The sequence below is a fragment of the Bombus affinis genome, chromosome 2, assembly GCF_024516045.1.
Source record: "Bombus affinis isolate iyBomAffi1 chromosome 2, iyBomAffi1.2, whole genome shotgun sequence".
In the NCBI taxonomy this organism is placed as follows: domain Eukaryota; kingdom Metazoa; phylum Arthropoda; class Insecta; order Hymenoptera; family Apidae; genus Bombus; species Bombus affinis.
In genome coordinates, this window is record NC_066345.1 from 15,787,032 (window position 1) to 15,812,788 (window position 25,757).

Genomic DNA, 25,757 nt, shown 5'->3' on the forward strand with positions numbered 1-25,757 from the left:
AAGCATAAATTCTACGCTATACGAATTCCGTATCGTACAAGATTTATGATTCATAGATAATATGAAAACATGTTATTTATTGCAAAAGATAGTACGGATGCCATTGTAATTCTTCATAGCATTATGCAAAATATATTTCGCTTACAAAATGCAAACAAATTCACATTTATATATTCACCAATATATTGTTAAGAATTTATGAATTTCTTGTTAAATGTGCATTTACCAATCTATATTTATCGACAGCAATATTTTACAGCGAAATAAAGATATTTTAAACCATAGTTTTATGTTGGAATTAATTTTAAACTTTGCAAATATCATCGATCTTGGTTATTTAATCGGATTTAACATTATCGTTGTATTGCAAATTTAATAATAATCCTAGTCCGAAATACGTAGAAATCGTTACTTCATCTAAAATAATACTACCTTTTAAAGTTCTAAAACTAATTAACAGTGTGTTATATTCTGGGAAAATTAGATTCGTTCGTCGTATTTGACATCATTATTTAAGCATAATCGACGCTGTCTTTAATATTTAAATTTCATTAATGAAAATTAACATTCATTGACGTCAATGTGTATCATTTAACTTCGATATTCATGTACGCGTCATCCTAAAACGTGACGTAACAAAGCAAGAGATAGTAGCGAAGCTAGCAAATAGCCAAGAAATCAGTGACAAGTGAAAATTGGTCAGCGTTTCCGGATTCCAAGTTTCGCCCACATTGTCCTGTCTAACAACAGACTTGCTGTGTAAAACTTTGTCAAAGATCTGGACCTAACAGTTGCCTGGCTGTCAAAGCCATTGATTACGTGTAGCATACTGTGAGTTTATACGTCGATATCTATCGAGGACGAACGAGTAGTAAGACGCGCAAGTACGTACCGTATGTACGAGAGTTAAAAGTTGATTTATATAATTATAGCTTCTAAATGTAACGATAACAGGATGAAACGAAAGCGGAAAATAAAGGGCAAGCAAGAAAATCAGAGGAGAAATGCTCTACAAACAATTTTACGTAGAATGTTACTTCTATTCGACGCTATAAATCAGAGGGATCCAATTATTCCGCATAAAACTCGTTCAACATCGTTAACCACGTCTCTGCATCCTCCTGCGCATTCTTCCGTTAATTAAAATTATTTTCGACAGCCTGACATTTTTCAATTATCCTACACCTGCACTTTCAATTTATCTGGAAAAAAAATATATAGAACGAAAAGGGAAGGAAGAAAGGAACAAAGGGAAAGAAACAAAAGAACAAGCTTCCAGCCGAGCTGTCTATAAAAATGAACTTTAAATCGTTACTCGTCGGTGTCTTTCTCTCTGTTTCAATTTACCCAGATTCGCCAAGTGTAAAGATGAGAGACGAAACGATTCGATCGCGTCAGAGGCGTTATGCACGTACACAGATACTCGCATTAATATTCGGACACGGGGCCATCTCCGTAGAGCGATATTTTTAAGATTTCGATATCTCGTCGAATGTTCTCAGAACGCAAGAAAAATGGCTGCATTGCAGTAGAAACGTGAGTGGAATATTTCAGGAATTTGCGAGTTACACTCGGCGTTGGATTAAATTTCACTTAATTACGATATTATGCAGATCGTGAAAGTTCCACGAATCGAACATTTCCAGCAGCTAATCCAAACAAAATGTTCGTACATTAGATATTCTAATTCTAAATTATTCGGACGACCTAGATGGCAACAGACTGGCAAGAAATCATAATTATTTTTTCAATTAGAGGAGCTTTCAATTTAGAACTGTGCACGAAAAGTTTCAAACTTTTAGAAAGCTTTCGAGTAATCTAGAAAATATATTCATCTAGAGCTACTTTTGCATCGTCGATAAGACCGCACCATTGAAACTCGAACAAACAGAGTTCGATATTTTCCAGGTACACGATTTTCAATGGAATCATGTACGCGTTTTTTGAAATACATTGGTCGTCGTTCGCTATACAAAAGTATTAAACTATCTTTTTAACAAAGAGCCAACAGTTTACACACGCTTTAACTTTCATATTATCAAGTAGAACTCAATTTTGCACATCGGTCGTTCAACAGCGTATACACGGTGACTATAAAACGTACTAATGCACGCTCTTCTGCTCCAATGAAGCCAGTTCTTATTTTCTTTTCCTTTTTCTACCAAACTGTACGTTTCACTTTGAAAGTTTGCTGAAATTTTCGAGAATCACGCGACGATTAAACGATATACCCGAAGCTAATTAATTAGTACTAACTACACCGATAGATAAGACAATAGTGTGCCGGCTACTTCTCGCAGCCACACGCTAGTTTCTCATGCAACCGAACGCTTACCTCTGACCAACGTAAGAATCCCAAGAGGCATCACGAGCACAGCGACCAACAGATCCGTGATCGCCAGGCTCATCAGGAAGTAATTGGTGACGTTTTGAAGCCGCCTTTCCCTGGCAATAGCCAGGCAGACCAAAATATTGCCAGCAGCGGTGCCCAGGACCAAGATCAGGGCTAACATAGCCCACCAATTATTCAAATTGACATCGACGTCCAGACCTGTTCCATTCACCGGTTCACCGTCGAAATCGGTGTCGTTGAGTGCTCCAGGCGCGGCGAATCGGGAACTTTCGCAGAGCACGCCGCTGCCGTTGGCGATCAGCAGAAGGTTCTCGTAGCAGGTATCGACCACGGCCTCGTAAGGATCCGCGCGACCGGTCGTTGGAGTCGACGAGCCGGTCATCGCTGAAAACGGCTGATCTAGGAATTTCTTGCGTCTACTTGCTGCACGACACCGCTGGCATCTACGACCGCGTCTTCCTGCTTCTCCGTCTTCTTTGGCTAATCCATCGGATCGTGCACGTGCTGATTTCTCTAGAGGGATGTTTGTTTTCTTTCGTTAGTCTCCGTGAATTTTGAACGTCGTCTCTATCTTTAGCTTTTGAATAAATTTATGAAAATCGATGGATTCTTCTTGGATCACCATTCTCCGCGGATGGTGATTGCTTTGGTTTTCAAGTTGATCGTGATATTGGTTCGATCGTAACAGGTAGAACCTCGATGCACATTTATTTATGAATTACTATTAGCCGATCGTCGCGCCTTTTATGGGAGATTTGACGGTGCAGAAATTTACGCGCGTAGCATGGAGAGATAGAGGGAATATTGAAATGTAGGCGCCATTTCGTCATTTTATTTTCGAAACGAACGAAGAGTTATTAAGAAACAAGGATTTCAGTTAGATTTTCTAACAACAAGCGAAAGGTTTGATCGATGATTTCGTTAATTGCGTGCATTTTCGACCTGGTTTTCGTCGAATTATCGAGGTTCTAGCGTAAATGGAGAGGAAGGAGAGATTTCAAGCAAAGTGCAACATTTCAATTACTTGGACTGTTTAATTTAACGTTAACAGTCGACCGTTCTTTTGATAATTGCGTAAAGTATTAAGGAAATTTCATTGCTTTTCACGCTGTTGTACTTTATTCAGTTTCTATATATTCGTTTTCTATACTAATTCGTAATATAGAGTATGAATTTATACGAATTTAAATAAATACGAAAATAAAATACGAGTATGAATTTATACGAATTTAAATAAATCATCTTCCATGTAATTTATCAATCTTTTTCCATATAAATTCGTCGTTTTTTTCGTTCAGATTACGTCGTCTTCAACTTTGATATATTTTTCGTCTGCAGAGCGTAGTAGCGAATCGAAGTGGATAGTAATCAGAAGAGAAGGTTAATTGTCTTCGAAAAGAGAACAGAGACGATATATCATGGCAAAAGATACTAAGAGTATCAGAAATTACAATAAAATGAAGACTCTCGTACAACGAGTTCCATGTAGCTGGTGTTTCTTTCTTCTGGCAACGTTCCCTTCTTTGAAATATCATTTTCTTTTTAATTGGCAGTTTGCATTTTCGCATGAAATGTGTCATCTATTTATTTCATTGTCGATACGCAATTATCATCGATATGTATTTTACTTTTAAATTATAAATAGTTGATTAATATGTCACGTGAATTCGATCCAATTAATACTATGATATCATCGTTACACTGCATAATATCACTAAGGTAAACTGACATATTTTGTTGTATCGCTCTATTATCTGCGACTGTAATGATATTAAATAATTAATATTAACAAACAAAACAAAATCCCGCATCATCTCACATCTGCGTCTCATATTATTTTACTCTCAAGCGTTGACTCGCTATCACACGATCGGATAAACAAAAGCATACTTGTTATCGAAATTGATCACTTTCTAGGAACATTAAAAAATATTTTCGCCGATTATTTCCGACGTACGATACAAATATCCACCTCTATCAACAAAATAGCGTTTGAATTTTGAAATTTCATCCATTTGTTACCAAGTTTCGATTATGTGAAGTTAACGATTTCCAAATTTGCCCTCTGCTCTCTTCGTACCTCGATTGCATTCTTCCAAATTTTTCGATCATGTTGCCGATAAAAAATGATTGTATTTTCATAATTTCTTGGAACCTACGGAACAACGTCCTATCTAAATATTTATGCAACCTGAGCTATGCAAAAATTTTGTCACCTATTTATGGGATACGTATCTCATAATTATCAAACATACTTAGCTAAACAGTATTTCGATTCGATTTAAAATATGCCTGATGCAATAAAACAGCGGAACTCTTTTCAACAAGGTAAACATTGCTCGTATAGGTATCGCTGCCAGGTAAACTAAAGCAGGTTCCATCGTTAATTGCGGGTTAAATGTCGCGTTAACGCTAGTCCTCGACGAGTTAATTGACGGGCATCTAGTTGCAGCAACACTTCCGAATACGCGTAATCGAGCGTACAGTCGAATAAATTGGCGCAGAATCGTGTTGTCACGATACGACATCGTATCGTTTGCTTTTGCACAAACTTCGCGTGGATCGAATACCGAGCCACCAATATAAATTCAAATAGGATAGCAGCAAGTCATCAGAGACAACAAGCTTGCCCGTAGTGGAACTACTCGCGAAAACGCGATTGATTCCCGTTTCCATTTTCCGATCGCGCGGCTCCGATCGTCGCCGGTGTGACAATGTCGCTCTGACCGACCAAACTTTCATCGTCGAGTCCTCCTTTTGCTAGTCTATCGATCCGTCAAACACATCCAACCGTTTGCCAGAGAACTCACTTTCCAACTCGTTGAAATATTTACGTCCAGTCGTTTCGTCGAGATCGCTCCATTTCTCCTACGATCTTTGTAAAATTGTAGCCAACGAATTGTCTCTCGTAATTGAAATGCGCGACGTTAGAACGAAATTTGTCGATACGCGGGGGTCTGGTGCTACGAAAGGCGCGGGTTTCGATGGTCTTGCAACGAGACAGATCATTTTCCCGAAATTCGAAACCTACTACGAACGAGAATTATTCCGTCGTTTCTGACACTGTCTAGTCGTTTCGCGTAAACTTCGCCGAGGTCTCACTCGCGACACAATAGCAACAACGGACTTGACGCGTTTCGGGTGTAAAAGGAAAATTTCCTTTGGTTTCGCCGCGGCGTTTTACGAAACAAAGTTACATACGAAGCGCCATATCGCTACAAGTAGCTCGCATTCAAGCGAAACGAGAATATTCAACGAGTAGGTTACCGGGGCAAATTGATACAGGCCCAGGTTCATACTGATAGAAATTATCTCGATACACTGCCTGTACCATGTACTCGATTATGTCGAATTGCGCTTATCGAATACTTACTGCCACACAGTGTGTACATTTCATTTTCATCCAGTGGTATACGCAATGTCGAAATAATTATTCTCCGGATCAATGCGCCCCTGTATCAACTTGCCTAGGTCTCGCCAAACTTGATCGATCATCTTCCTCGTTCTCAGCTTGTTTCGCGATATAGCTCATCTATAGTCTTGAACGAGGCTACTGGCAAACTATTTTATTACTTCAATGTCTCGTAGATTTCCGGTATACGTACTTGTAACATACCACTCGTGGATATTCCTACGTCGAACTTGGTTTCTAGGACGCAAATTTCGTGGAAACGTTTACCTTGTAATCGAAGAATCTGCCAAAGCATTTGAAATAAATTACACTCTGTAACCGATGATTTATAGCGCAAGAAGGTTCATTTTTGTCACAGGTTCTACCGCTTTGTAGCGTTAGAACGTAGAATCGTACTTGGCGATAAATTTATTTCCATCAACGGGCGCCTTTCTTGACGCAAACCCGACGACCCGTTCAAAATCACCTAGTCGCGAAAGAGGCATTTTCGACTTGTTTAAAAATTTAAAATTCTGTTACTATCGATGAGCTCGTAATACATTTTTATCGCAGGCCAATGAACACACTTTCTTCTTTTGCTTCTCAATGAACTTGGGTTTTCATACCTACGATCATATCGCGAGAAATCGATGCTAAGAAACATCGTTCCTTTCGTAGCACCTGTCCCCTGTGAGGAAGATTTCAGTGAGAAACGACACCCAAAACGCACCTTTTCTCGCTTTTAATTTGTTTCGAAAACTATGCAACCAGCGGGAAAGTTGACCGTAGGACGCGATGGAACGTACGTTTCTGAGGGGAGCGTAGAAAGAACCGAAAAATCGCGTTTTGTTTCTCGTACGAAAGCGAAACGGTTTGGTAAAACACGCGACGGCGACGGTATGACGTATGTATGCAGCGATGATGTACGATACTGTGCTGGGAACATAGCAATTTACAGATTCGTTTCGAGAATCAAAATCTACGAGATTCATCGATCAGAGATCGAAAGAAAGTTAAAATTCGAGATGATAGTGGCGTAAGCCAGTCCACTGTCAATCTTCATAAAATAATGTTTTGCGTTTACCACTATAAAATATCGAAATTTACTTCGATACCATATATATGTCGATTTTTATCAGAAATAAATTTCGAAACTGACCAGTTTATTTTCCCTCTCTCTCCAGGTTTCTATACATCTTGATTCGTGCAATCAAAGATTCTTCTTATATTTCTAGTTTCTCTCAATTAATTGTTTATGCCTAAGCACCATATTCTTCTAAACAATTTTTCTATAAAAAAAAATTCTATCGAATCGTTCTTGGCGATCACGATGCATCTCTCGTAATTATGGCTGTTGTAAAGATGTGTACGAGTTATTAAAGCAGCGCACCTCCATCGATTTCCGTGTAATCGGCTTACGTGGAAGCGAATTGACGTCAATACTTGCGGAAAAACGAAATCGATATCGACCGGTTAAAAGAGCAAAACGTTGTCTGGACGGGGAAATTTTCGGCTCTATCGATGCACGCGGCGAGAACGTTCGTTGGCAGCGTGCTATCAACCCGACGTTTCCCGATTCCTGGCCGGAAAAGCCATAGATCCATCCGCAGAAAGGGTTATCCTTCATTGCCACGAGCAGACTCTCGGCAGCATCAGCCGACCTACGTGGTTATACAGGGCGGCCCGTTATTGATTGTACCAGGCCGAAGAACATGATTCTTTGCGAAAAAGAAAAACGAAATTGGCGGAGAATCTAAAAGAAAATTCTTTTTCCACGTAGTTTCCATTCTTCTGCTTCATCTATCAAATGCATGGACGTTTGTCTCGGAATTAACGTGGTATCTAATCCGCTTACGTTCGAAAAGACGTCGAAAATCTAAAATGAAATTCGAAGACGCACGAACGTAAAACACCTTCTCCGACAGATCTTTCGCTCGTTTTCTAAATTTATCGAATATATCGCTGTTCTTTTATTTTACTCGACTCTAATCGAAGCAAAGAAAATGATAGGCATATGAACATCATCGAGATCTATCTATCGCAAAGGTAATTTAAAGGGTCACGATGATTCGTAGAAATATAATAATTCGAACGTTCGACTTTCACGATCGAACGATCGATCGGAAAGCATCGCAGTTCGTTTCCTAGCGTACGAAAAACACGAAACCCAACGTTGTAACAATGCTCATTCTCGTCCGGAATGACGTGCATCTGTGCAATTTTCTCTGGGCGGTTTTGTGTTACGGATGAGAATAAACGAGTTCAATTTATTATCATCTCGGCAGAGAAACGAGGCACAGCTCGGTCGGATTAATTTATTAGCGGGCAATGTGCAGTTTGAATATTCACGAGTAGCAGGACGAAAAACTCTCGAGCCTTGTGGCTCGAGATAACCCGATATCTCGACCCGGTGCAATCGGTCGCCCGCAGGGCAATTCAAATTAAATCGTAACAGTTGTGCTGCTGGAAAGCCGACAAGGAAACCTTCGTTAACGCGAGCAAACGACGATTACAAGTGTTTGACGATTTATTAATAGACGAGTGGCAGCTGGATAGCTAGAGCTTTGTGACAAAAGTGGGATTTTGTGTAATGCGCTGCTATAACGCAAAGAGGGAAAAGAGAAATAGAGGGGTAGACAAATTTCTGAAGGGAAGGTACGAAAGATAACGAGAGATTTCTTACGATTTGATTGAGCATTAAGAACAAAATCAATATTTTATTGATAGTAAAATTGAACACATGTTCGTGGTATAGCTGTATGTTTAAGAAGCGAAAGATGATCTTTTATAATAGCAAACTAAATTTTACTTTGATAGAACGATTCTTTCATTTCCAAGAGATTCGTGCAAGCTGTATTTGCATAATATTTTCCAGGACACCTAATACGCGTATCTGTAAATTGAAACGAATGTATTTCACCATTTGGATATTTTAAGGCATACTTTAGAAAATTACTTGCACAAATTATAGAACGCAAGGATATTCGATACTCTATGGAAGAATACAAATTTCTCAAATAGAATTTTCTTCGGTGAGAAAGAAAAAAACTGTATAATTATATTTCATGGAACAATGAAACTTTTTTCAAAGAAAAGTTCTCGCGTTACCAATCAAGCGATTAATAATCGAATCTTATCTGGAGTAGCGCGCGAAAAAGTAGATCTTTCTTATCAAGAAGGGTGGAACCTTGGCCTCTCCCGCTAGGGGATACTGCCAACCCTTTCCACCGCTCTTCTTCGTTCCTTTCCTAAATCAATTATGTAATTATTCTCCAAATAAAAACCCCAATGGAACCTGCAATTCTCCAACGTTCCAACCTTAAATTCCCCAAAAGAACTAAATTTTCATTACAAACTTCTACCTCCGTAGAAACTTGCACACTCTCTGTCTCTCTCGTTCCTCTAAAAACTAGCCTAAATTTAATTTACGATCGATTTCGATTCGCCTTGTCCGATCTGCGACCAATTAACAGGATCCTTCGACACGCAAAAACGTGCAAATTCTCTTACCCCCTGCAAAAACCACCCTAAATTTAATTTACGATTAATCGACAATTTCGACTCAACTTCTTCTATCTCCTACCAATTACCAGGCAACCCCCAACGTAATATAACAAACACGTTCGTATACCGCGTCAACATCGACGTACAAAAATCTGCAAATTCTCTCTCCTTCCTCTAACGACCATCTTAAATTTAATTTACGATCAACAATTTCGATTCACCTTCTTAGATCTGCGATCGATTAACAGGCGGACATTAACGACAGCCACCGAAGCAATTTTTCTTCGATTTCACAGCACCGCGCACAAACACACGAAGACACAGGCGCGCGCGCGCGCGGCTATTTCTTCGCAACTTCGTAACTTGGCAAGTGTTTTCGAATTTCAATTAAACACTTTCACGACGGAATCAAGAACGCGACGCACAGACAGGCAAACAGACAGACAGATAGACAGACACACGTGCACGCAACACGCGAATTTCAACACGAATCTGAACGAATTACAGAAGGAACTTCGAACGACCACTCACTCGCCACAATTCCATCGAACGATCCTCGGCTTGGCGAGGTGCCGCGCGCGAAACACGTGTCTCGCGATTGCTCCGGCTCGAACTTCCGGTTCACGGTGCACCGCGTTCTCTGCGAAGCGTAAGGACAGCCGCAGCTTGGGGTAGGTTCGCGCGGAATTTCGCGAGGGTTGGCGAGAGGAGCCGCGCAACGGCCGACGATCTACTGAGGCGACGTTATCACGAATACTACTAGCCCACTGGCCCTCATTCCTCGCAGCGCCCCTTCTTTCCGGCGGCGTGCTTCACCCCCCGTGCTTCGTCCAACCCTGATCGCGGTCCTCTTGCTGGATATAACCGCTTTTCCAGCTATACGCACGCGCCACGTCGCCACGGACGGCCCACCGTCGCGACGACACAAACCGCGGACACCTGTTCGTGCCGGCGTTTCAGAACTTTCGTTTATGTTGGGCTGATCTTGAGAATTTTATCGTCGCATCCTGCACATTTTCCCTTCTGTAGAATTTCCGTAGAATCATTGTTTTTGGCGCCACTTTTACGACACGCTGATTAATTCCAAACGATGGACAGTTCGTTTACTGACAGTCGTTTTGGGGACCATGGAACATTCGCTAAACCGTAGCAACGACAGAAACGCTACGTATAATACGATTTCAAATAGCGACTGTATTTTCGAGCTATCGCGGGCAGATGCGGTCGCGAGAAAACGCGTCAACGGGAGTCGTAAATTCCCGTTACGGTTGTAATAATCGACACCACGAATAGATCGATCCCCTTATTTCGCTTAGGATAATAAGGGTGGTTGATGTGGTATAACACTGCGATTAACAGGGTTATAAAATTTATATTTCCAACGCTCAATACACTAACGAGTTACACCGTTACGTATGATACAAAGGGCGTAGACGAGATTTTGAGATACGACACTCTGATAGATGAAGGCCCTCGTGCTGTAATAGAAGTAGCGATCGAACAGACCGACCCTTTGCTCTCATGCAGTTACGGAGGAAAGCTCGGTGTGGGTGTGGTTTTTGAGCGAAGAAAACGGATTCGTTGCTCACATTTTTCGTTAGTAAGCTGAGGGCAACGATCTGCCATGTCCATTGGTTAGTCGATATTAATGAGCGGTGAGATAGGACGGAACCTCCTACCAATGTTGCTAGTTGATGTCTTTGTTTAAGGGAAACCCCGGATTTTCCGTTAGATAAATCTCCGCTTTTCGCGCTAGGCCACTACCCGCTTTCTCCGTAATTCTTAAGAGCGTATAATAAACCCAAGGACTTTTCTAAAATCTGCTATAGACAGAAAACACGTGCCGAAACAATGATGTTAAAAGTTACGTTTTACGGTTGGTCCTTGGATTTATCGAGGGTCGGAAGGACGGCGCGTAGACCGTTGGCTGTCAAGCAGCGCGGGATGGAGTTCAGATGTCTTGCGCGACATAACAGCGACGATCGAGTATTTTTACGGCGCGATTGATATTTTGAAAATTTGTTGCATCACACGCGCGTCGACGTGTCTATGAAATGTTTGTACGAGTGTTCGGATACTTTCACCGACAATGTATTTAAAATTGTATTGGTGTTTGTATTGGGTTGTCCGTTCAGTGTCTTTCTTTTCCAGACACGTCTTTTACAACAACGTGTCTTTATAAAATCAAGAGACTTAATTTGTCAAACGTTGTGATTTTTATCTTGATAAAGCAAAATGGATCATACGTAATTCGATAAAATAATATAAAACGGAAAATGTTATAAATCTTATAAAACGAAAGAAACTTCTCGGACGACCTAATACGTACGCTATGAAGGAACGAAGCGATTGGGATCTTTCACGAGCCGCAGCGAAACGTTTCAGTGCATTTTTACATCTCGGAGAAGAAGCTGGCTGCTGAAACGAATAGCCGGGAAATTCCGCAAGGAAATTTCTTTTAGACAGCTGAAACACTCGTACAGCGTTGCGTGCGATAGCGTCAATTGCGATGAACAAAATGGCAATATCGTTAGAGGCGGATTTATTTCTCGGTACACGCGAGATGTAAGGAAAGTTGGAGCGATATTTCTAAAGAGATTCTAAAGAAATGGATAAGAAATCCAAATTCTAATACATCTACGTTAGAAGAAATGCAACACTGGTTACATCAGGGACCTAAAATGCTGACCATAGACGATGAAATTGATTTCTGTTGTGAAGATATAGCGAAAAATATTCTCAATGCAAAAACAGCAAGGACACGTTGTAATCCTTATGAAACAATTCGTGGTGCACTTTTCTTAAATCGTGCTGCTGTTAAAATAGCGAATATAGATAGAGCATGTAACTTTATGTTTAAAGTTACTAAATGTTTAATAAACCAGAAGGTTTGGGTGAGAATGAGCTGCTATACTTTGAGATCTCTTATGCTGTCGTTTCTCATGCTATCTTTCTTACACGATAAATTTTCATCGACGATAATGACGCAAGAATTTCTCAGAAACAATTAGAAACTTCGATTACGACGCGCAAACATCCGTCCGCCTGCGGCGAAAGAAATTCATTTCCATCTTCCGGAGAAACCGTATTAAAGCGAGCATTTTAATAATCAAACTGGCCGATCTCGTCGAACGAAACGTGATAACGATAAGCGAAGAGACGAGAGCATCTCGGACGTTGCTCGAGCGAAGGAAAATCCCGCGAGACTCCATCGGCGAGCTAATATCGTCCTCGCGTGGGAACCACTCGTTCCAGCGGAAGTTTTCCGCTTTACGTTGTTCCGCTAAATTTCGCGCTCTATAAATTCGACGTTTAGTCGCGTTCGTTAACGAGAACCGTTCGACGTTGTCTTGGTAAACAAGAGGAACGCGATAAAAATCGCTTTAAAAATTGGAGAAAGATGCGAGCAGCCAGGGGGCGAGTGACCACGGTTAATAAATTTTCACGCGAATAGGTGGAGAAAAGCGAAGTGGAAGTTTCTTCTGCCAGCTAAATTTTCCAGCAACCGACATTATCCAACTCAACCACCGCGCTTTACTACCACCTTTGTTGCCAACTATTCACCGACTAGAAACATTTTGCGCACGGTCGTTGCACAAATTTCGAAACTCTACCATCGCACGGATTGCCTTTCGGGGTTGGAAATCCAGAGTTAACCTCGACACACGATTCTACGATAGTCCGCGTCGGAACGAACAACTTTCCTATGAAAAATCCTTCTTCGCCTTTGACAATGGTAGAACCGATAGCTCGTAATTTAACCTTAAGGGAATTCCCGCTATCTCGCCGTGATATCTCGAATTTCCTGGCTAACAGACTGCTGAATAAAGTGCACCCAGACGGACGAACGTAAAATCTGAAGGTCGATTCACATGGTAGAAAAGAAGACTAACACTTTGACTGCCACACACATAATGATTCTGCAGTCTTTAAAACTTGGAACGCGAATCGAACGCAGGGAGGAAAGTGCCTAGAAGCTTCGCCGCTTCTGCTCGAACCTTCTTTACGAGCAATTCCGTCATTCGTGTACGTACGATGGAGCTTTCGTGCGAATAGCTTTTACAATTCTGAGAATTTTATAGGAGCCGCGTGGGTTCCACTTTAAAGCGGGCTTTTAATTTTAATTTCAGTAATTAACACGGCTGAGAGATGGATACTTGCACGTTGCATATCGAAAGATACATCTGGTCGATCCTAGAAATTTTATTTTCTCTTTTAATTTATCTTGGTCGTATGGTTTTAAATGATAGAATTCCGTACGTATGTAGATTATATACCTGGAAAATCGACTCGTAAAGAACGTGGCATTTTACTATTTTATAAAACGATGTAATTTCAAATCGCGGTATTCAGCTGTAGTTGTCGTCAAAAGACGTAATTTCACGTCGGTGGTCGGCGAATGCGGTAAGCACAAAGGAGTTGTACGCGAATTTACCCTTTGACGAAATCTAACGATAATTATATGTACGTGTCGCTCGATCCTTTACACGATATCACACAACGATGGATCCACAAATACCTTACAGTTTCCTCTTTACAATTTCCCTCGTCCTTTGTATTTCAACGTGTCTTTCGTTACCAACGAACCGCCAATCAGCTCCTAATTTCCCCTAAAAAGGAAGACGGCTGCGATTCAACGTTATAATATAAAATCTGTACAAAAACTGATTCCTATCGCGGTGTCTTTTTTGTAGAAGGAAAATCGACGTCAAGCGCGTTACACAGTTAAAGAAGAAATATGCAAATTCAGTAACAGATATAATATAAGAGTTAACAACCACCAAAACCCATTAGTTACCCAACTACTTGACACGACGGATCAGATCCGCAGACTAAAAAGACAATACCCTTTAGATTGAAGCATTAGATTCAACTAGAGTCAAACATACTATAAACTCTTATAATCCAAGTTACAGTACCACGTCAAAATAATTTGCTTATAATTGTCAATGAGAATTGATTGTACAAAGTCTACCAAATCCAAGTTATAGTACCACGTCAAAATAATTTGCTTATAATTCTTAATGAGAATTGATCTAAAAAGTCTACCAAATCCAAGTTACAGTACCACGCCAAAATAATTTGCTTATAATTGTCAATGAGAATTGATTGTACAAAGTCTACCAAATCCAAGTTACAGTACCACGCCAAAATAATTTGCTTATAATTCTCAATGAGAATTGATTGTACAAAGTCTACCAAATCCAAGTTACAGTACCACGCCAAAATAATTTGCTTATAATTCTTAATGAGAATTGATCTAAAAAGTTTACCAAATCCAAGTTACAGTACCAAGCCAAAATAATTTGCTTATAATTCGTAATGAGACTTGATCTAAAAAGTCTACCAAATCCAAGTTACAGTACCACGTCAAAATAATTTGCTTCTAATTCTCAATGAGAATTGATTGTACAAAGTCTACCAAATCCAAGTTACAGTACCACGCCAAAATAATTTGCTTATAATTCTTAATGAGAATTGATTGTACAAAGTCTACCAAATCCAAGTTACAGTACCACGTCAAAATAATTTGCTTATAATTGTCAATGAGAATTGATTGTACAAAGTCTACCAAATCCAAGTTACAGTACCACGTCAAAATAATTTGCTTATAATTGTCAATGAGAATTGATTGTACAAAGTCTACCAAATCCAAGTTACAGTACCACGCCAAAATAATTTGCTTATAATTCTTAATGAGAATTAATCTAAAAAGTTTACCAAATCCAAGTTACAGTACCAAGCCAAAATAATTTGCTTATAATTCGTAATGAGACTTGATCTAAAAAGTCTACCAAATCCAAGTTACAGTACCACGTCAAAATAATTTGCTTATAATTGTCAATGAGAATTGATTGTAAAAAGCGTACCAAATCCAAGTTACAGTACCACGCCAAAATAATTTGCTTATAATTGTCAATGAGAATTGATTGTACAAAGTCTACCAAATCCAAGTTACAGTACCATGCCAAAACAATTTACTTGTAATTCTCAATGAGAATTGATTGTACAAAGTCTACCAAATCCAAGTTACAGTACCACGTCAAAATAATTTGCTTATAATTCTTAATGAGAATTGATCTAAAAAGTCTACCAAATCCAAGTTACAGTACCACGTCAAAATAATTTGCTTCTAATTCTCAATGAGAATTGATTGTAAAAAGTCTACGAATTAAAAAGAAAAAGCGCGTTACGTGAAGCTAGAGATTCCGTGAACGTGTACCGATCAATCTAAAGGTAACGTAAAATACAAAATTTCTCCTAATTCCTCGTGTTACGTTTGCTCTTTTCTTCGTTCAGTAGCAAAGAACCACTTTACGTCAACTATCGTCGCAATTTCGAATTATAACGTTGCAACCGGAAAGGAAGAAGCGAGGAGCAACAAGTTCCTCGTCGACTTTCCGATTGTAACCAGGCCTTTGAGTTCCTCTGGCGCTCGTCGATCGCTTTATTTCTTCATTAAATCGATCTAATTAGGATAAAAGCACTCGGGCCAGGGTCTGCAGAACAAACAGGTCCGTGCAAAAGCGGGCCAGACCGTATCCCGGAATATAATCACGCTAATGCGAATCCTGCGAATCTCGATAAAGGTGAAATTGCAGGAATTAAACGTCAACTGGCAGAGAGAAGAAAACCACTAGTTCGGCTAGTAGCGTCAGCTCGGTAATTGCTGTTCCTGTATCCGCGCCGAATTCTAATCGAACGTCCCGCTCGTTGATAAATTTACGTTAAATCGAGTCAATCGTGGAAAATTTATTTTTCCACGTAGTTCCTCTACTTTCCCATTGTAGACATAAATTACGTATAATAACGTCACGCGTATTTCGACGAATGCTATAACGTTAAATATGTTTGTTACGATGAACAATTTATGAAAAGAGTCTTTTTCTAGCAATAATACAGCTCCGTAGCGAAATGTCGCGGTGTTTATCTCAACAGAACAAAAAAATAATATAAAAGAATAAACGTTGTGCGTCTATTATTTCCTCGTAAAACGAAAGAAACTTTCCGGACGACCCAATACGCGAGACCCGGTTCAGGAGCGGGCAGTAGGCAGAAAAGCGATGAGAAAAGTTCGCGCGTATAAGCATACGTCCTACCCGATCTTCTTCCAAAGTTGTAGCCATTTTATCTCGTTTTATGCTCAAAATGGTCACCCTCGGTCTGCGTGCAAATTCGCGTCAAAGAAATTCCGCGATGTTTAAAGAACTCCGGATATTCGTCGAATCTATTGGCAAGCTCGTTGTATACGCACGCCAAGTACTTCGACATTGGCAATGTGCGTTGAACGCACCATTGTTTCCAAGTAGCTCGAGAAATAAAAATCCAACGATCTATTGTGCCGGCAACTAAGCGATTGCGGATTATGTCATTAAGTGGTAATGAGAAAATCCGCAATCACTTATTTGCCAAGCCAATAGAACAGAACTTGAATAAGTAAAAATGAAATCCGGAGAAGGAGTAGGTTGCAGGCAAATAGACCCTGGTACTATGGGTTTTCTATTTATAAGGAAATCGCGACGGTACACAGTTGCGGACTATCGAAACACAAAAATGGCTTTAACTTTGAAACAGGGTCGAATAAGACACACGTTCGTACGAACTTTTCTCTTCTTTCGTGTCTGTTGCTCGCTCCTCAGCTGGCTCCCACGTATCACGATACACCCTATATATTGTTACATTCGCCGGTAAAAGGTTAAAGCGAATCTCATTAAACCACGCAACGAGAAATAAGTGTAACGAGAAACCGTCTCGTTAACGAGTTAACGAAGCAAAATAAAATTGCTATTTAACACGAATCACGCGTAAGTCTGAAATTAATGCGAAAGCTACCACGCGGAAGTTAGGTCGTTGCAATTTGTTGTTATAATGACGATCATTATAACCAAGACGGTATTCGTTCACAGTCAAACGATTAAATGCACAATTTCTCTCTTTCTGTCTGCGTGTCTATCGCGAGAGGCAGAGTTTGATAAGTGCCGCGAGCAAGAGATGCGGAGAACTTCGTGTTTAGCATGTCCCGCGCGAATCACGTGCTTATAACTCGCTTGACGCTGATTGAGTTACGCTTAACGTGCGTGGCAATCACTACGCTTACTGTAGACTTTACGTCGAGGCTCGTCGTCGTTCGGTAACGTTCATCGATCCTCCAGTTTGATCAGATTTTATGGTGTCCTGGATAAGTTGCTCGGTGGTTTGTCCTTGCGATAACAGAGCAAACCTTGCATAATCTTATGAGGAAAGTTTTAAGAGCATGCCGTTAGAGTATGGCGTGTTGCTTCCGTGATTCTACACTTATAAGTAGAAGCGATAGCTTGGATTACTATGGTTATCATCGTAGTTGGTATTTTCGATCATTGGCGTAAACGAGGATTCTTGGCGAATAATTCGCACAAATTTCGTTTCCAAATCGACTAATTTTCGTTCTCCTAGTTCTTCGATTTTCTACGTCCTCGGTATTTTTATGCGAATCTACGTTTTAGTGTTACTATTTAATATTTCTAGTATTTATAGTATATATTTACTTTTAGTATTAGTATTTAGTATTAGTATTACGAATACAAGTAAAAATAGAATTTAGATTTAAAAACCTACGAAGTTCCGCTGATGTGATTCCAATTATAAATTCTAAATCGTCAGTTGCCTGCAAGCGATCGATCTTCCGTATCGTCTAAACTCGTGTCATCTGAACAGTGAACCGGTAAAACAGAGAAAAGTGAAAACCAAATACAATTGGAAGCAACGAGTAGGTGTGGCGTGAATTAAAAATTAACGAAAAAAGGAAAAAGACTTGTATCGTTTAATCGAAACGAAATTATTCACGATTAACGTAAATCAGCGAAGCGAGCGTACTTTGGGCAACTGCGGCTCAGTAAACACAGGAAAAGGAAGAAAAAGAGACGCTATGTAACGTATGCAAGGGATATAAGATAATGGGATCCTGTGTATGCAACGTAGGAGATAACGATCGTTGGATAATAATAAAGTTTCAAAATTCCGTGGAATTAAGCGAAATTTAGTTACGTGCTTTCGCGATAGTCTACAAAATGTAACAGCTTGTATAAATTACATGCAACGTGTGACATAGTGATTATAACAACAACACCGATAATAGTAATAATAATAATAGTAGTAATAATAATAATCTGACCGTATTGCGCGTAAAAAGAATTACTCGCAGGTGGCAAGATAAAACACGGATAAAGTGGAATGTAAAAATAGGATTGAATTTTACGAGCTCTCGTAATACCTGACTTTACACCTTCTCACAAAAAAAATACACGCGTGCTATCGTTTATGTTCTTCTGAAACAAATTCGCAATTCTCAAAATTCGACTCGTTACGGAGTTTTACGTTTCCGTAAAAATTCGTTCATTCGACGAGGCAGCTAATTCCACGTTAAATATATCAGCGACACGGAAAAAGGAAAGACAAGAGATAAAATAGAACGTGTATAGCACAGGCTGGTACATACACAGAGACGTATATCGCGTATGTATAATAGAAACGTACAGACACGATGGAGGCAAACTTCGGTTAAGCTTTGCACCGACAACGAAGAAAAAGCAGGAAACGAAAGACGAACATCGACACCGACACGACACAGGCGAACATCATAGGCGTGTAATCGTTGAAACTATCCAACTACACGTTCCCTAACACCTTGGTTACGCGTCGTTGAACGAAAAATCTCGCCGAGAAAGACCTGCACGATCCTCTTACTTTGCCAAGAAATCCTCTCCGCCCGAAGAAAACTGCAATTTGTACGGAGCACACGATTACGTACACAGACAGAATGCTTTTACGACGCACGGTTGACATCCGATTCGTCTCTTTCTGCAGATTTCCCGACGGGAATGTTTATAGGCGATCAACGAAATCCGGTACTCGGCCGAACAACCTTACGAACTGGTATTTTTGTGACAGATAATCGATGCCCTGTCCACGCCTGATTTTAGTCGGTCGAAAAATCGCAGTTCATCCGGCGAAATCGAATATCGGCAGGGGATGAAATCGCGCGTTACGTATGGACCGTGAAATTGTTCCGAATCGACGATGAAATCGTGCCCGGACCATCGTGCTTGTACCATTTCAAACATGCTTTTTCTATGCAGCTGTGTCTCTGTGTTTAAACGTATCGGTATGAAATATATTGCAGTCGTTTAATATAAATACAATCTGCTGTCCACTTTCTTCCTCGTGTTTTATGGGTCGATTTCTTCATCGTACGATGTGACCATTTGTTTTATTAGTATTGAGCTATGTATAATTTTATGTGTTAGACTAGATGTGATAGCATTGTAGCAGCGATACATGTATGTGAATATGAGTGTGTGGAAATATGTGCGTGCGCGGCGCCTCGAAGGCAAAGGAATGTAAACTGTTCAGTTAACAGTGTGGCGTGGAAGAAGGTGAGCATCGTGCAAGACTGTATCGATGAATATCTTTGAGATCGTTTATCAAATAAATATATAACTATTCTAATATAAATCCTAAGTGTAAATTTAGTATTCCCATACTATTATTTAACGAAGAACCAAAATTCTCAACAATTAGATTTTGCCTGATCGCGGATAAAACGTTTAGCAAATTATATCGACATAAAGATACTATGGTTAGATAATATTCGTTTCTTTATTGCTTTCCTTCTGCATTACAAAGCAACTTTATTAGGTTGACCGGAAAGTGTCCTTCTTTCGCAAACGTGTTTTTTTACAACAGAAACCAAGTCTGTGAAATGTCGCGGTGTTTATCTCAACAGGACAAAATGGATCGTACGAAAATAATATAAAACAAAAGACATTGCGCGTCTATTATTTCCTCATAAAACGAAAGAAACTTTTAGGACAATCTGATACTTTACTCCTTTTCGTCCCGTTTCATTCTTTGCCAGTTTAGTATCCGTGTTTGCTTAAATATCCTGTCTTCACTCTGCTGTTTCTTGCACCACAGTTCCGCCTTCTCCTCTCCCGCAAAGTATCTTCCCTGCAATGTTCCTTCAGCCTCTCTTCGAATCTAACCGCTCTAAATGCTTTCATTCTCAGCTTTTCCCTCTCATTGGGTTGGCAACTAAGTGATTGCGGATTTTCTCAATAAGTGGAATTCACAAAATCCGCAATCATTTAGTTGCCAACCCAATAGTTGCGCCCGAAACGAGACGTTCAAACGTCGTTCTGTCTTTATTAGGAAACACGTATAACGCGGTATTTTAATTTCCTTTGAAATTTTCCCTGTTTCCAATCGTTTGGGAAATATATCATCGCAACAGACTATGCAGAATATTCCAATGAATTCGCAACAGAAGTCTTTGAATTTGTATTTAAGGAAAGACGCGTCTTGTACGTTATTTTCAGCACATATTCATCTTGTTTTTGGTACCAGATACACTTGCACCGCTTTTCGCTACCACTGCTCGTACTCGTCGCGTTTCAATGCATCGGCAAGACAAAAGTTACCTTTCTTTTTCAGCGGAACGCCGGTCTCTTCGTGTTCTTTTAGCATTTACAAGATCTTTCTTTTTTCTTCTTTTTGTTTTCTTTTTTTCTGTTTCACGAAAGAAGACTTTACACAGGAAAAGAGACGAGACCGAAGAGTCGTTGAAATTCGCGTTTTCAGACGCAATCGGATCGCACGGAAGCCTCTTTGGTCGCGCGATTCTTGTCTGGAAAATGACGTAGAGTGGATGGAAACGACGAATCACCACGAAATATTCCATCTGGCTGACAGTTCGCAATGAAACCGATGATTCTTCGTCAATTTGTGGTTCCATCAGTTTGAAAGCTTTCAGACCTTTCTCTCCGCCGCGTACAATCTCTGCCTTCTCTCGTTTCCACGAATAACCAAAATGACTGCGAGCTTTTCGCTCTTTCGTAACTGGAAATTTCGTCGCCACTTTCCTAACTTACACGTCGCAACTAGCGTCTTATCGATCGTTTAGCGCGCAAATATCGCCTGTCCACTTCTCGCCTTCTCCGGACAAACAGTTTCAAAAATTCACTGCCACTTTATAATCCGACAAACACCTTGCCCATTGTCTCTGTCTTTGCCACTGCTGTCGTGAAATTTGTTGCAAGTGGTGCATTTTTCCGTAGGATAAAGCGACAAAGGTGGAGCACTCGAAAACATGGAACGTTTCTCGAAAATATCTCCATATACGCCGGATACAAATTCACCAACTACGTATAAATGCGATTTTTATACAACACACATACATATAAACAGTCGAGAAGCATTTGTTGCGTACAAGAAGTGCAACTCGGCCAAAAGTGGACGTAGAATACTTAGCCGTCGATGGAAACGCAACTCCACCATGAGTGCTCTCTCGCGCTACTTGAAATTATCCGAAAAGTTGCAAGTAGCTGGCGGGATCGACGAATCACACGGTGCGGGATGTTTAAAAGGCGCGTTAAAAATTTTCAAGACGTCGAGCAATTCGACCTCAGCCGGCATGGAAAGCTAAACCGGGCATTTTCGCCCGGCAGGAACGCACGCTCGTCGTGAATTTCTCATCGATCATCGCCGACGTCGGGACGAGAAACGAGGCTTTTCCAGCACTCCGCGTTGCTTGTTCTAACACGCGTAGTCCGTAAGATGGAATCCTTCGAGCACGTCGACTTTTCTTCGCCGAATAGCAACTTCGACTTTTGACTTATTGCGCGAACCTTATCGTACACTCGTGACGAATCAAAAGCACGCGGTGAAAAGACAGGCGGTGAATTATTTACTCGTCCGGTCGACCCGACAGGCAACTTTTATTTCTTTTCTTCTCTTTTTTTAACTTTTTAGTAACTCGTTTAACGAGCACAGGATCCCTTGCTATCGGATACGCGAGTACACGAAGTGAAACTGAAAAGATCGAGCGGAAATCTCAAGCTACGATTTTCGCAATCGTTCGTCCGGGTCAGAAGGTATTTTTGAGAAAAATGCCTCTCTGCGTTCGACGATCGGGCATCGATTTCATCCTACGTCACAATGTACAAACACAGTTACGGTCTTTTTATTTCATACACGCACAGATGAACTGTGTTTGTACTAGCTGGCAGCAATTGCTTGATGATCGAGCGAAAGTTACAGGTACGCCTTTTTCACCCAACATGGCAATATCGTACGAACGATCCGACTGCGTCAACCAACTTGTCACCCAACAGGTTCGTACGAACCGAGCGCTACCGTACTCGAACCTGGCTGACCGAGCCAAAATGAGCAAAAGCGTAATTGATCGATAAGATTTTATTGCAGGTGTGAAAGTAAGTAGAAAATGTGTAACGAAACGTTTTCATAAGACGTTGCGTTCTCGAGAGAAATAAATTGGAAAATGAGTGGCGCGCCTGCGCTAAACCACTTCTGAACCAAACAGGTGCAAATTTCATTTTCTCGAGAACGAGGCCTTAAGGGGAAAAATTGTATCTCACATTTTTCGCTCATTTTCCCACGTACAATAGTCTCCCGTTACTCGTTTACCTGCACCTGGACCCTATAATTAGCCAAATTTAAATATACTTGACAAACGTTTGACATTTTCGATCGAAACGACATTCGGAAGAATTTTATTTCATATTTTTGACTTGCCATTTCACGCGGAATCGACCCACGTTACTCTCTGTATACACGCGGGTAGTCGAATTTTCTCATCGTCTAAATACTAGGTTGTCCGAAATGTTTCTTTCGTTTTATAAGGAAATAATAGTTATAATTATTACAGTTATATATTATTATGGTTATAGTTATATATAGTTATATATATATAATAGTTGTAATTATAATTATTTTATAAGGAAATAATAGAAATGTTTTTGTTTTATATTAGTTTATCGAATTATGCACGAACATGATAATAGAAATAGAACGAAATGGATCACACATAATTCAATAAGATAATATAAAACAGAAATTATTGTTCATCTATTATATTATCACCTTATGAAACGAAAGAAACTTTTCGGACAACCTAATACTTCCGAAGGCAATCGCGTAATCGAGCGATCGATATTTTTCAAGCGCTTTTCCCATTCCTATGTTTCTCTTTTCTCTTTTTTTCCCCGGTTAACCGGTTAAGTTTACGCCAACGATTGCAGGATGTGGGCAAAAACGAAAACATAGCGCGTCAATCTTGCGGCTGTTTTTCCGCGAGCAGTCGGCTCCCATTGAAAATTCCTGTTTCAATTTTAATTCGTCCGCACGGCCGACGATGTTTGTAACGTCCGCCAGTCTGATTGCTGTCAATATTAACCTACTTATGTTTGCGCGGGCGTCATCCGTTTCGCGAAATCTCCGCTCTAATAATCGATCAGAGTCCGACTCGTCCCTGGTGACACGCGGAAATGCCCGAAATTTCAGAACACCGCTGATGGCGATTCGATTTCCTCCCTTGTGAATTTTCCAAAGCGAAACTCCGATATCGGCGGAACGCGAAGATATCGGCGAAAATTCGAAAAAGTTTGCCAACGTTCGCCAAGTGAAACGTTCGAAATTGCTTACGGTCGAAGAGAATTTTTGTGCCGAAAATTACACTTACCGAAGGAATCGTAGGATTTCTTTATCTTAATTTCACTTAAAGTTGCTCGCAACTATACACACGCTCATTTTCCTATTACCTGTATCTGCTACCTAATTTTCCTTTCAATCAATTTATAAATGACGCACGTGCGATACACAGGTACAAGTAATTGCATTATGATAAATTATATCACAGGTATTACTTTATTCATAATTATCACGCGTCATTATATTCTCGCAAAATAGAATTCTTTCGAATAATCTGTACTTAGGCGAACACAAAACAGAAACGAGCTATCAGAAATAATTAATCGATACTATTGAGATATGTGTAATTTTGTGTGCTACACTAGATTAGTCGCGTATTAGTGACACACGTATATGGGTATGAGTGTGTGGAGTATGTGCGTGCACAGTGTCTCGTAAAACAGACGAATGCAACTGTTCCGTTGGTAATGTGGTAAAGAAGATGGTGAGACAAAGAGAGCGCTGAGACGCGTGTAAATGTGTATCGACGAATATCTTGTAAATCACGTATCAAATAAATGTGAAACTATTTTGATACCAATTCTAAGTGTAATGTAAGTGTTCCTGTACATTTATTTCGGCGATTAAGATGCACAATTCTTGGCAGAATCGATAGCTGATCGAACGAAGCATAAAAACGTACAGCAGGAAAATTGGGATGGTGATAATGGCGTGGTTAATTTCCCATAGTTCGAATTGCGATGGGATACTTTGTTCGCTTTTTACGTTCATTGATAAAAACTAACGTTATGGGTTTCGATATATTCCGAGAGACACGCGAAATATTTGTTTTTCTTGCTTCTATTACAGATCCGAAATACTTTTTTCTAAGCGTCGTAAAAATAATATTTACAAACGAAATTCACGAACCTAATTTCATTGGAATTCTCAATGACAAAATTTGGAAAAGGCGAGAAGTTTGTGAGACGTGCGAAGAGGAGACTACCGTCCATCATCGATCAGCGATAATTCAATCGCGTAGAAAATACGAGCGATTCGTTGAGATACTCGTCGAGTAAATCTGCGCAAACGAACGAACGTGGATAACCGTTTACGCGTCGATTAACGTATCGAGCGAAACTGTAATCGCGTCGTTATTTGACTGGCGGCGTATCAAATCTAAATTAGTACCGGCCGTCTACCACGGTTTCATGGAAGTTAACGAAGTGAGTAATTCGCTAGCTTTACTATGATTCCGTGGAATCTACGGGCTTCTAGCTTTACAGACCAACGTATTAGCCGAAAATCAAACTTTCGATAGAAACGACCGGTACAAGGTAAAGTTCAATTTGTTCTTACCGACTGCTCGTTCGTGAAAATCGTTTCAGTTCTATCGAACGCTTTTCGCGTCTATCTCAAACTTTATTCTTCGATCGTGATCGCATTGAACACGATATCGTTCGTGACTTTAAATCGTAAAAGGCGTAACAATACCTCTTCCTTCGCGCAATTGATATTTCCACGGTTGTATCGCTCGTCGATGATGTTACGAAGTACCATAAGAGGTCAGGTCTATCCTGTATCGCGTCCATGATAAACTAACCGTTACCGATAACCGTTGACAAAATAACAGACGAATGGATCGACTGTCGATAGACCGATGTAAATTTTACCACGGACGATTGGTACAGATCATTCACTAAGAACAGAATAAACGTGACGTTGACCAGTTAGCTGTTTGTGGCGAGTATAGTCGTCATGCAAAAGTGGCAATATTTTGTGTCTTGTATACTCGTTGTCGCATACTTTTTGCCACACATTTTAGGTACATGTTTTTCAAAGAGATCGCAACAGCTAGCTGATCAAGTGGAATTTTGTGTCTCGGGTTCTGAAATATCCATAAATGGAAATACCGACCTGGAAAAGAAACCGAGTGTTTCTTACGCCCTCTGCGACGTGCTACGACGAACGAAAAATATATGGCGGACCACTCGTCGTCCATGATTCGGAAGAAAGGAATTTGTACGATATTTCGATTTATAATAA

General features: G+C 40.2%; 2 protein-coding genes and 1 long non-coding RNA gene across 4 annotated transcripts in view; 1 reads left to right on the forward strand and 2 right to left on the reverse strand.

Annotated features, from left to right (window-relative positions):
- The window catches only part of LOC126928868 (5-hydroxytryptamine receptor 1A), a 117,359-nt gene extending 107,321 nt beyond the window's left edge, over positions 1-10,038 (reverse strand). Inside the window, exons 1-2 of one of the 2 annotated variants that reach the window (XM_050744710.1) lie at positions 9,470-10,038; positions 2,336-2,866 (exon numbers count right to left, since the gene is read on the reverse strand). In XM_050744710.1, the coding sequence (XP_050600667.1) occupies positions 2,336-2,735 (400 nt within the window). In that variant the 5' untranslated portion in view covers positions 2,736-2,866; positions 9,470-10,038. The remainder of the gene's footprint in view (positions 1-2,335; positions 2,867-9,469) is intronic. The other variant, XM_050744709.1, reaches the window with a different exon arrangement.
- Positions 1-25,757, reverse strand: part of LOC126928876 (phospholipase A1-like) — a 241,015-nt gene that overhangs the window by 197,450 nt on the left and 17,808 nt on the right. The gene's annotated exons all lie outside the window — the stretch shown is intronic.
- LOC126928889 (uncharacterized) lies at positions 535-1,159 on the forward strand. The gene is made up of 2 exons (XR_007716991.1): positions 535-884; positions 955-1,159. It is a non-coding gene; the product is annotated as an uncharacterized LOC126928889 (long non-coding RNA).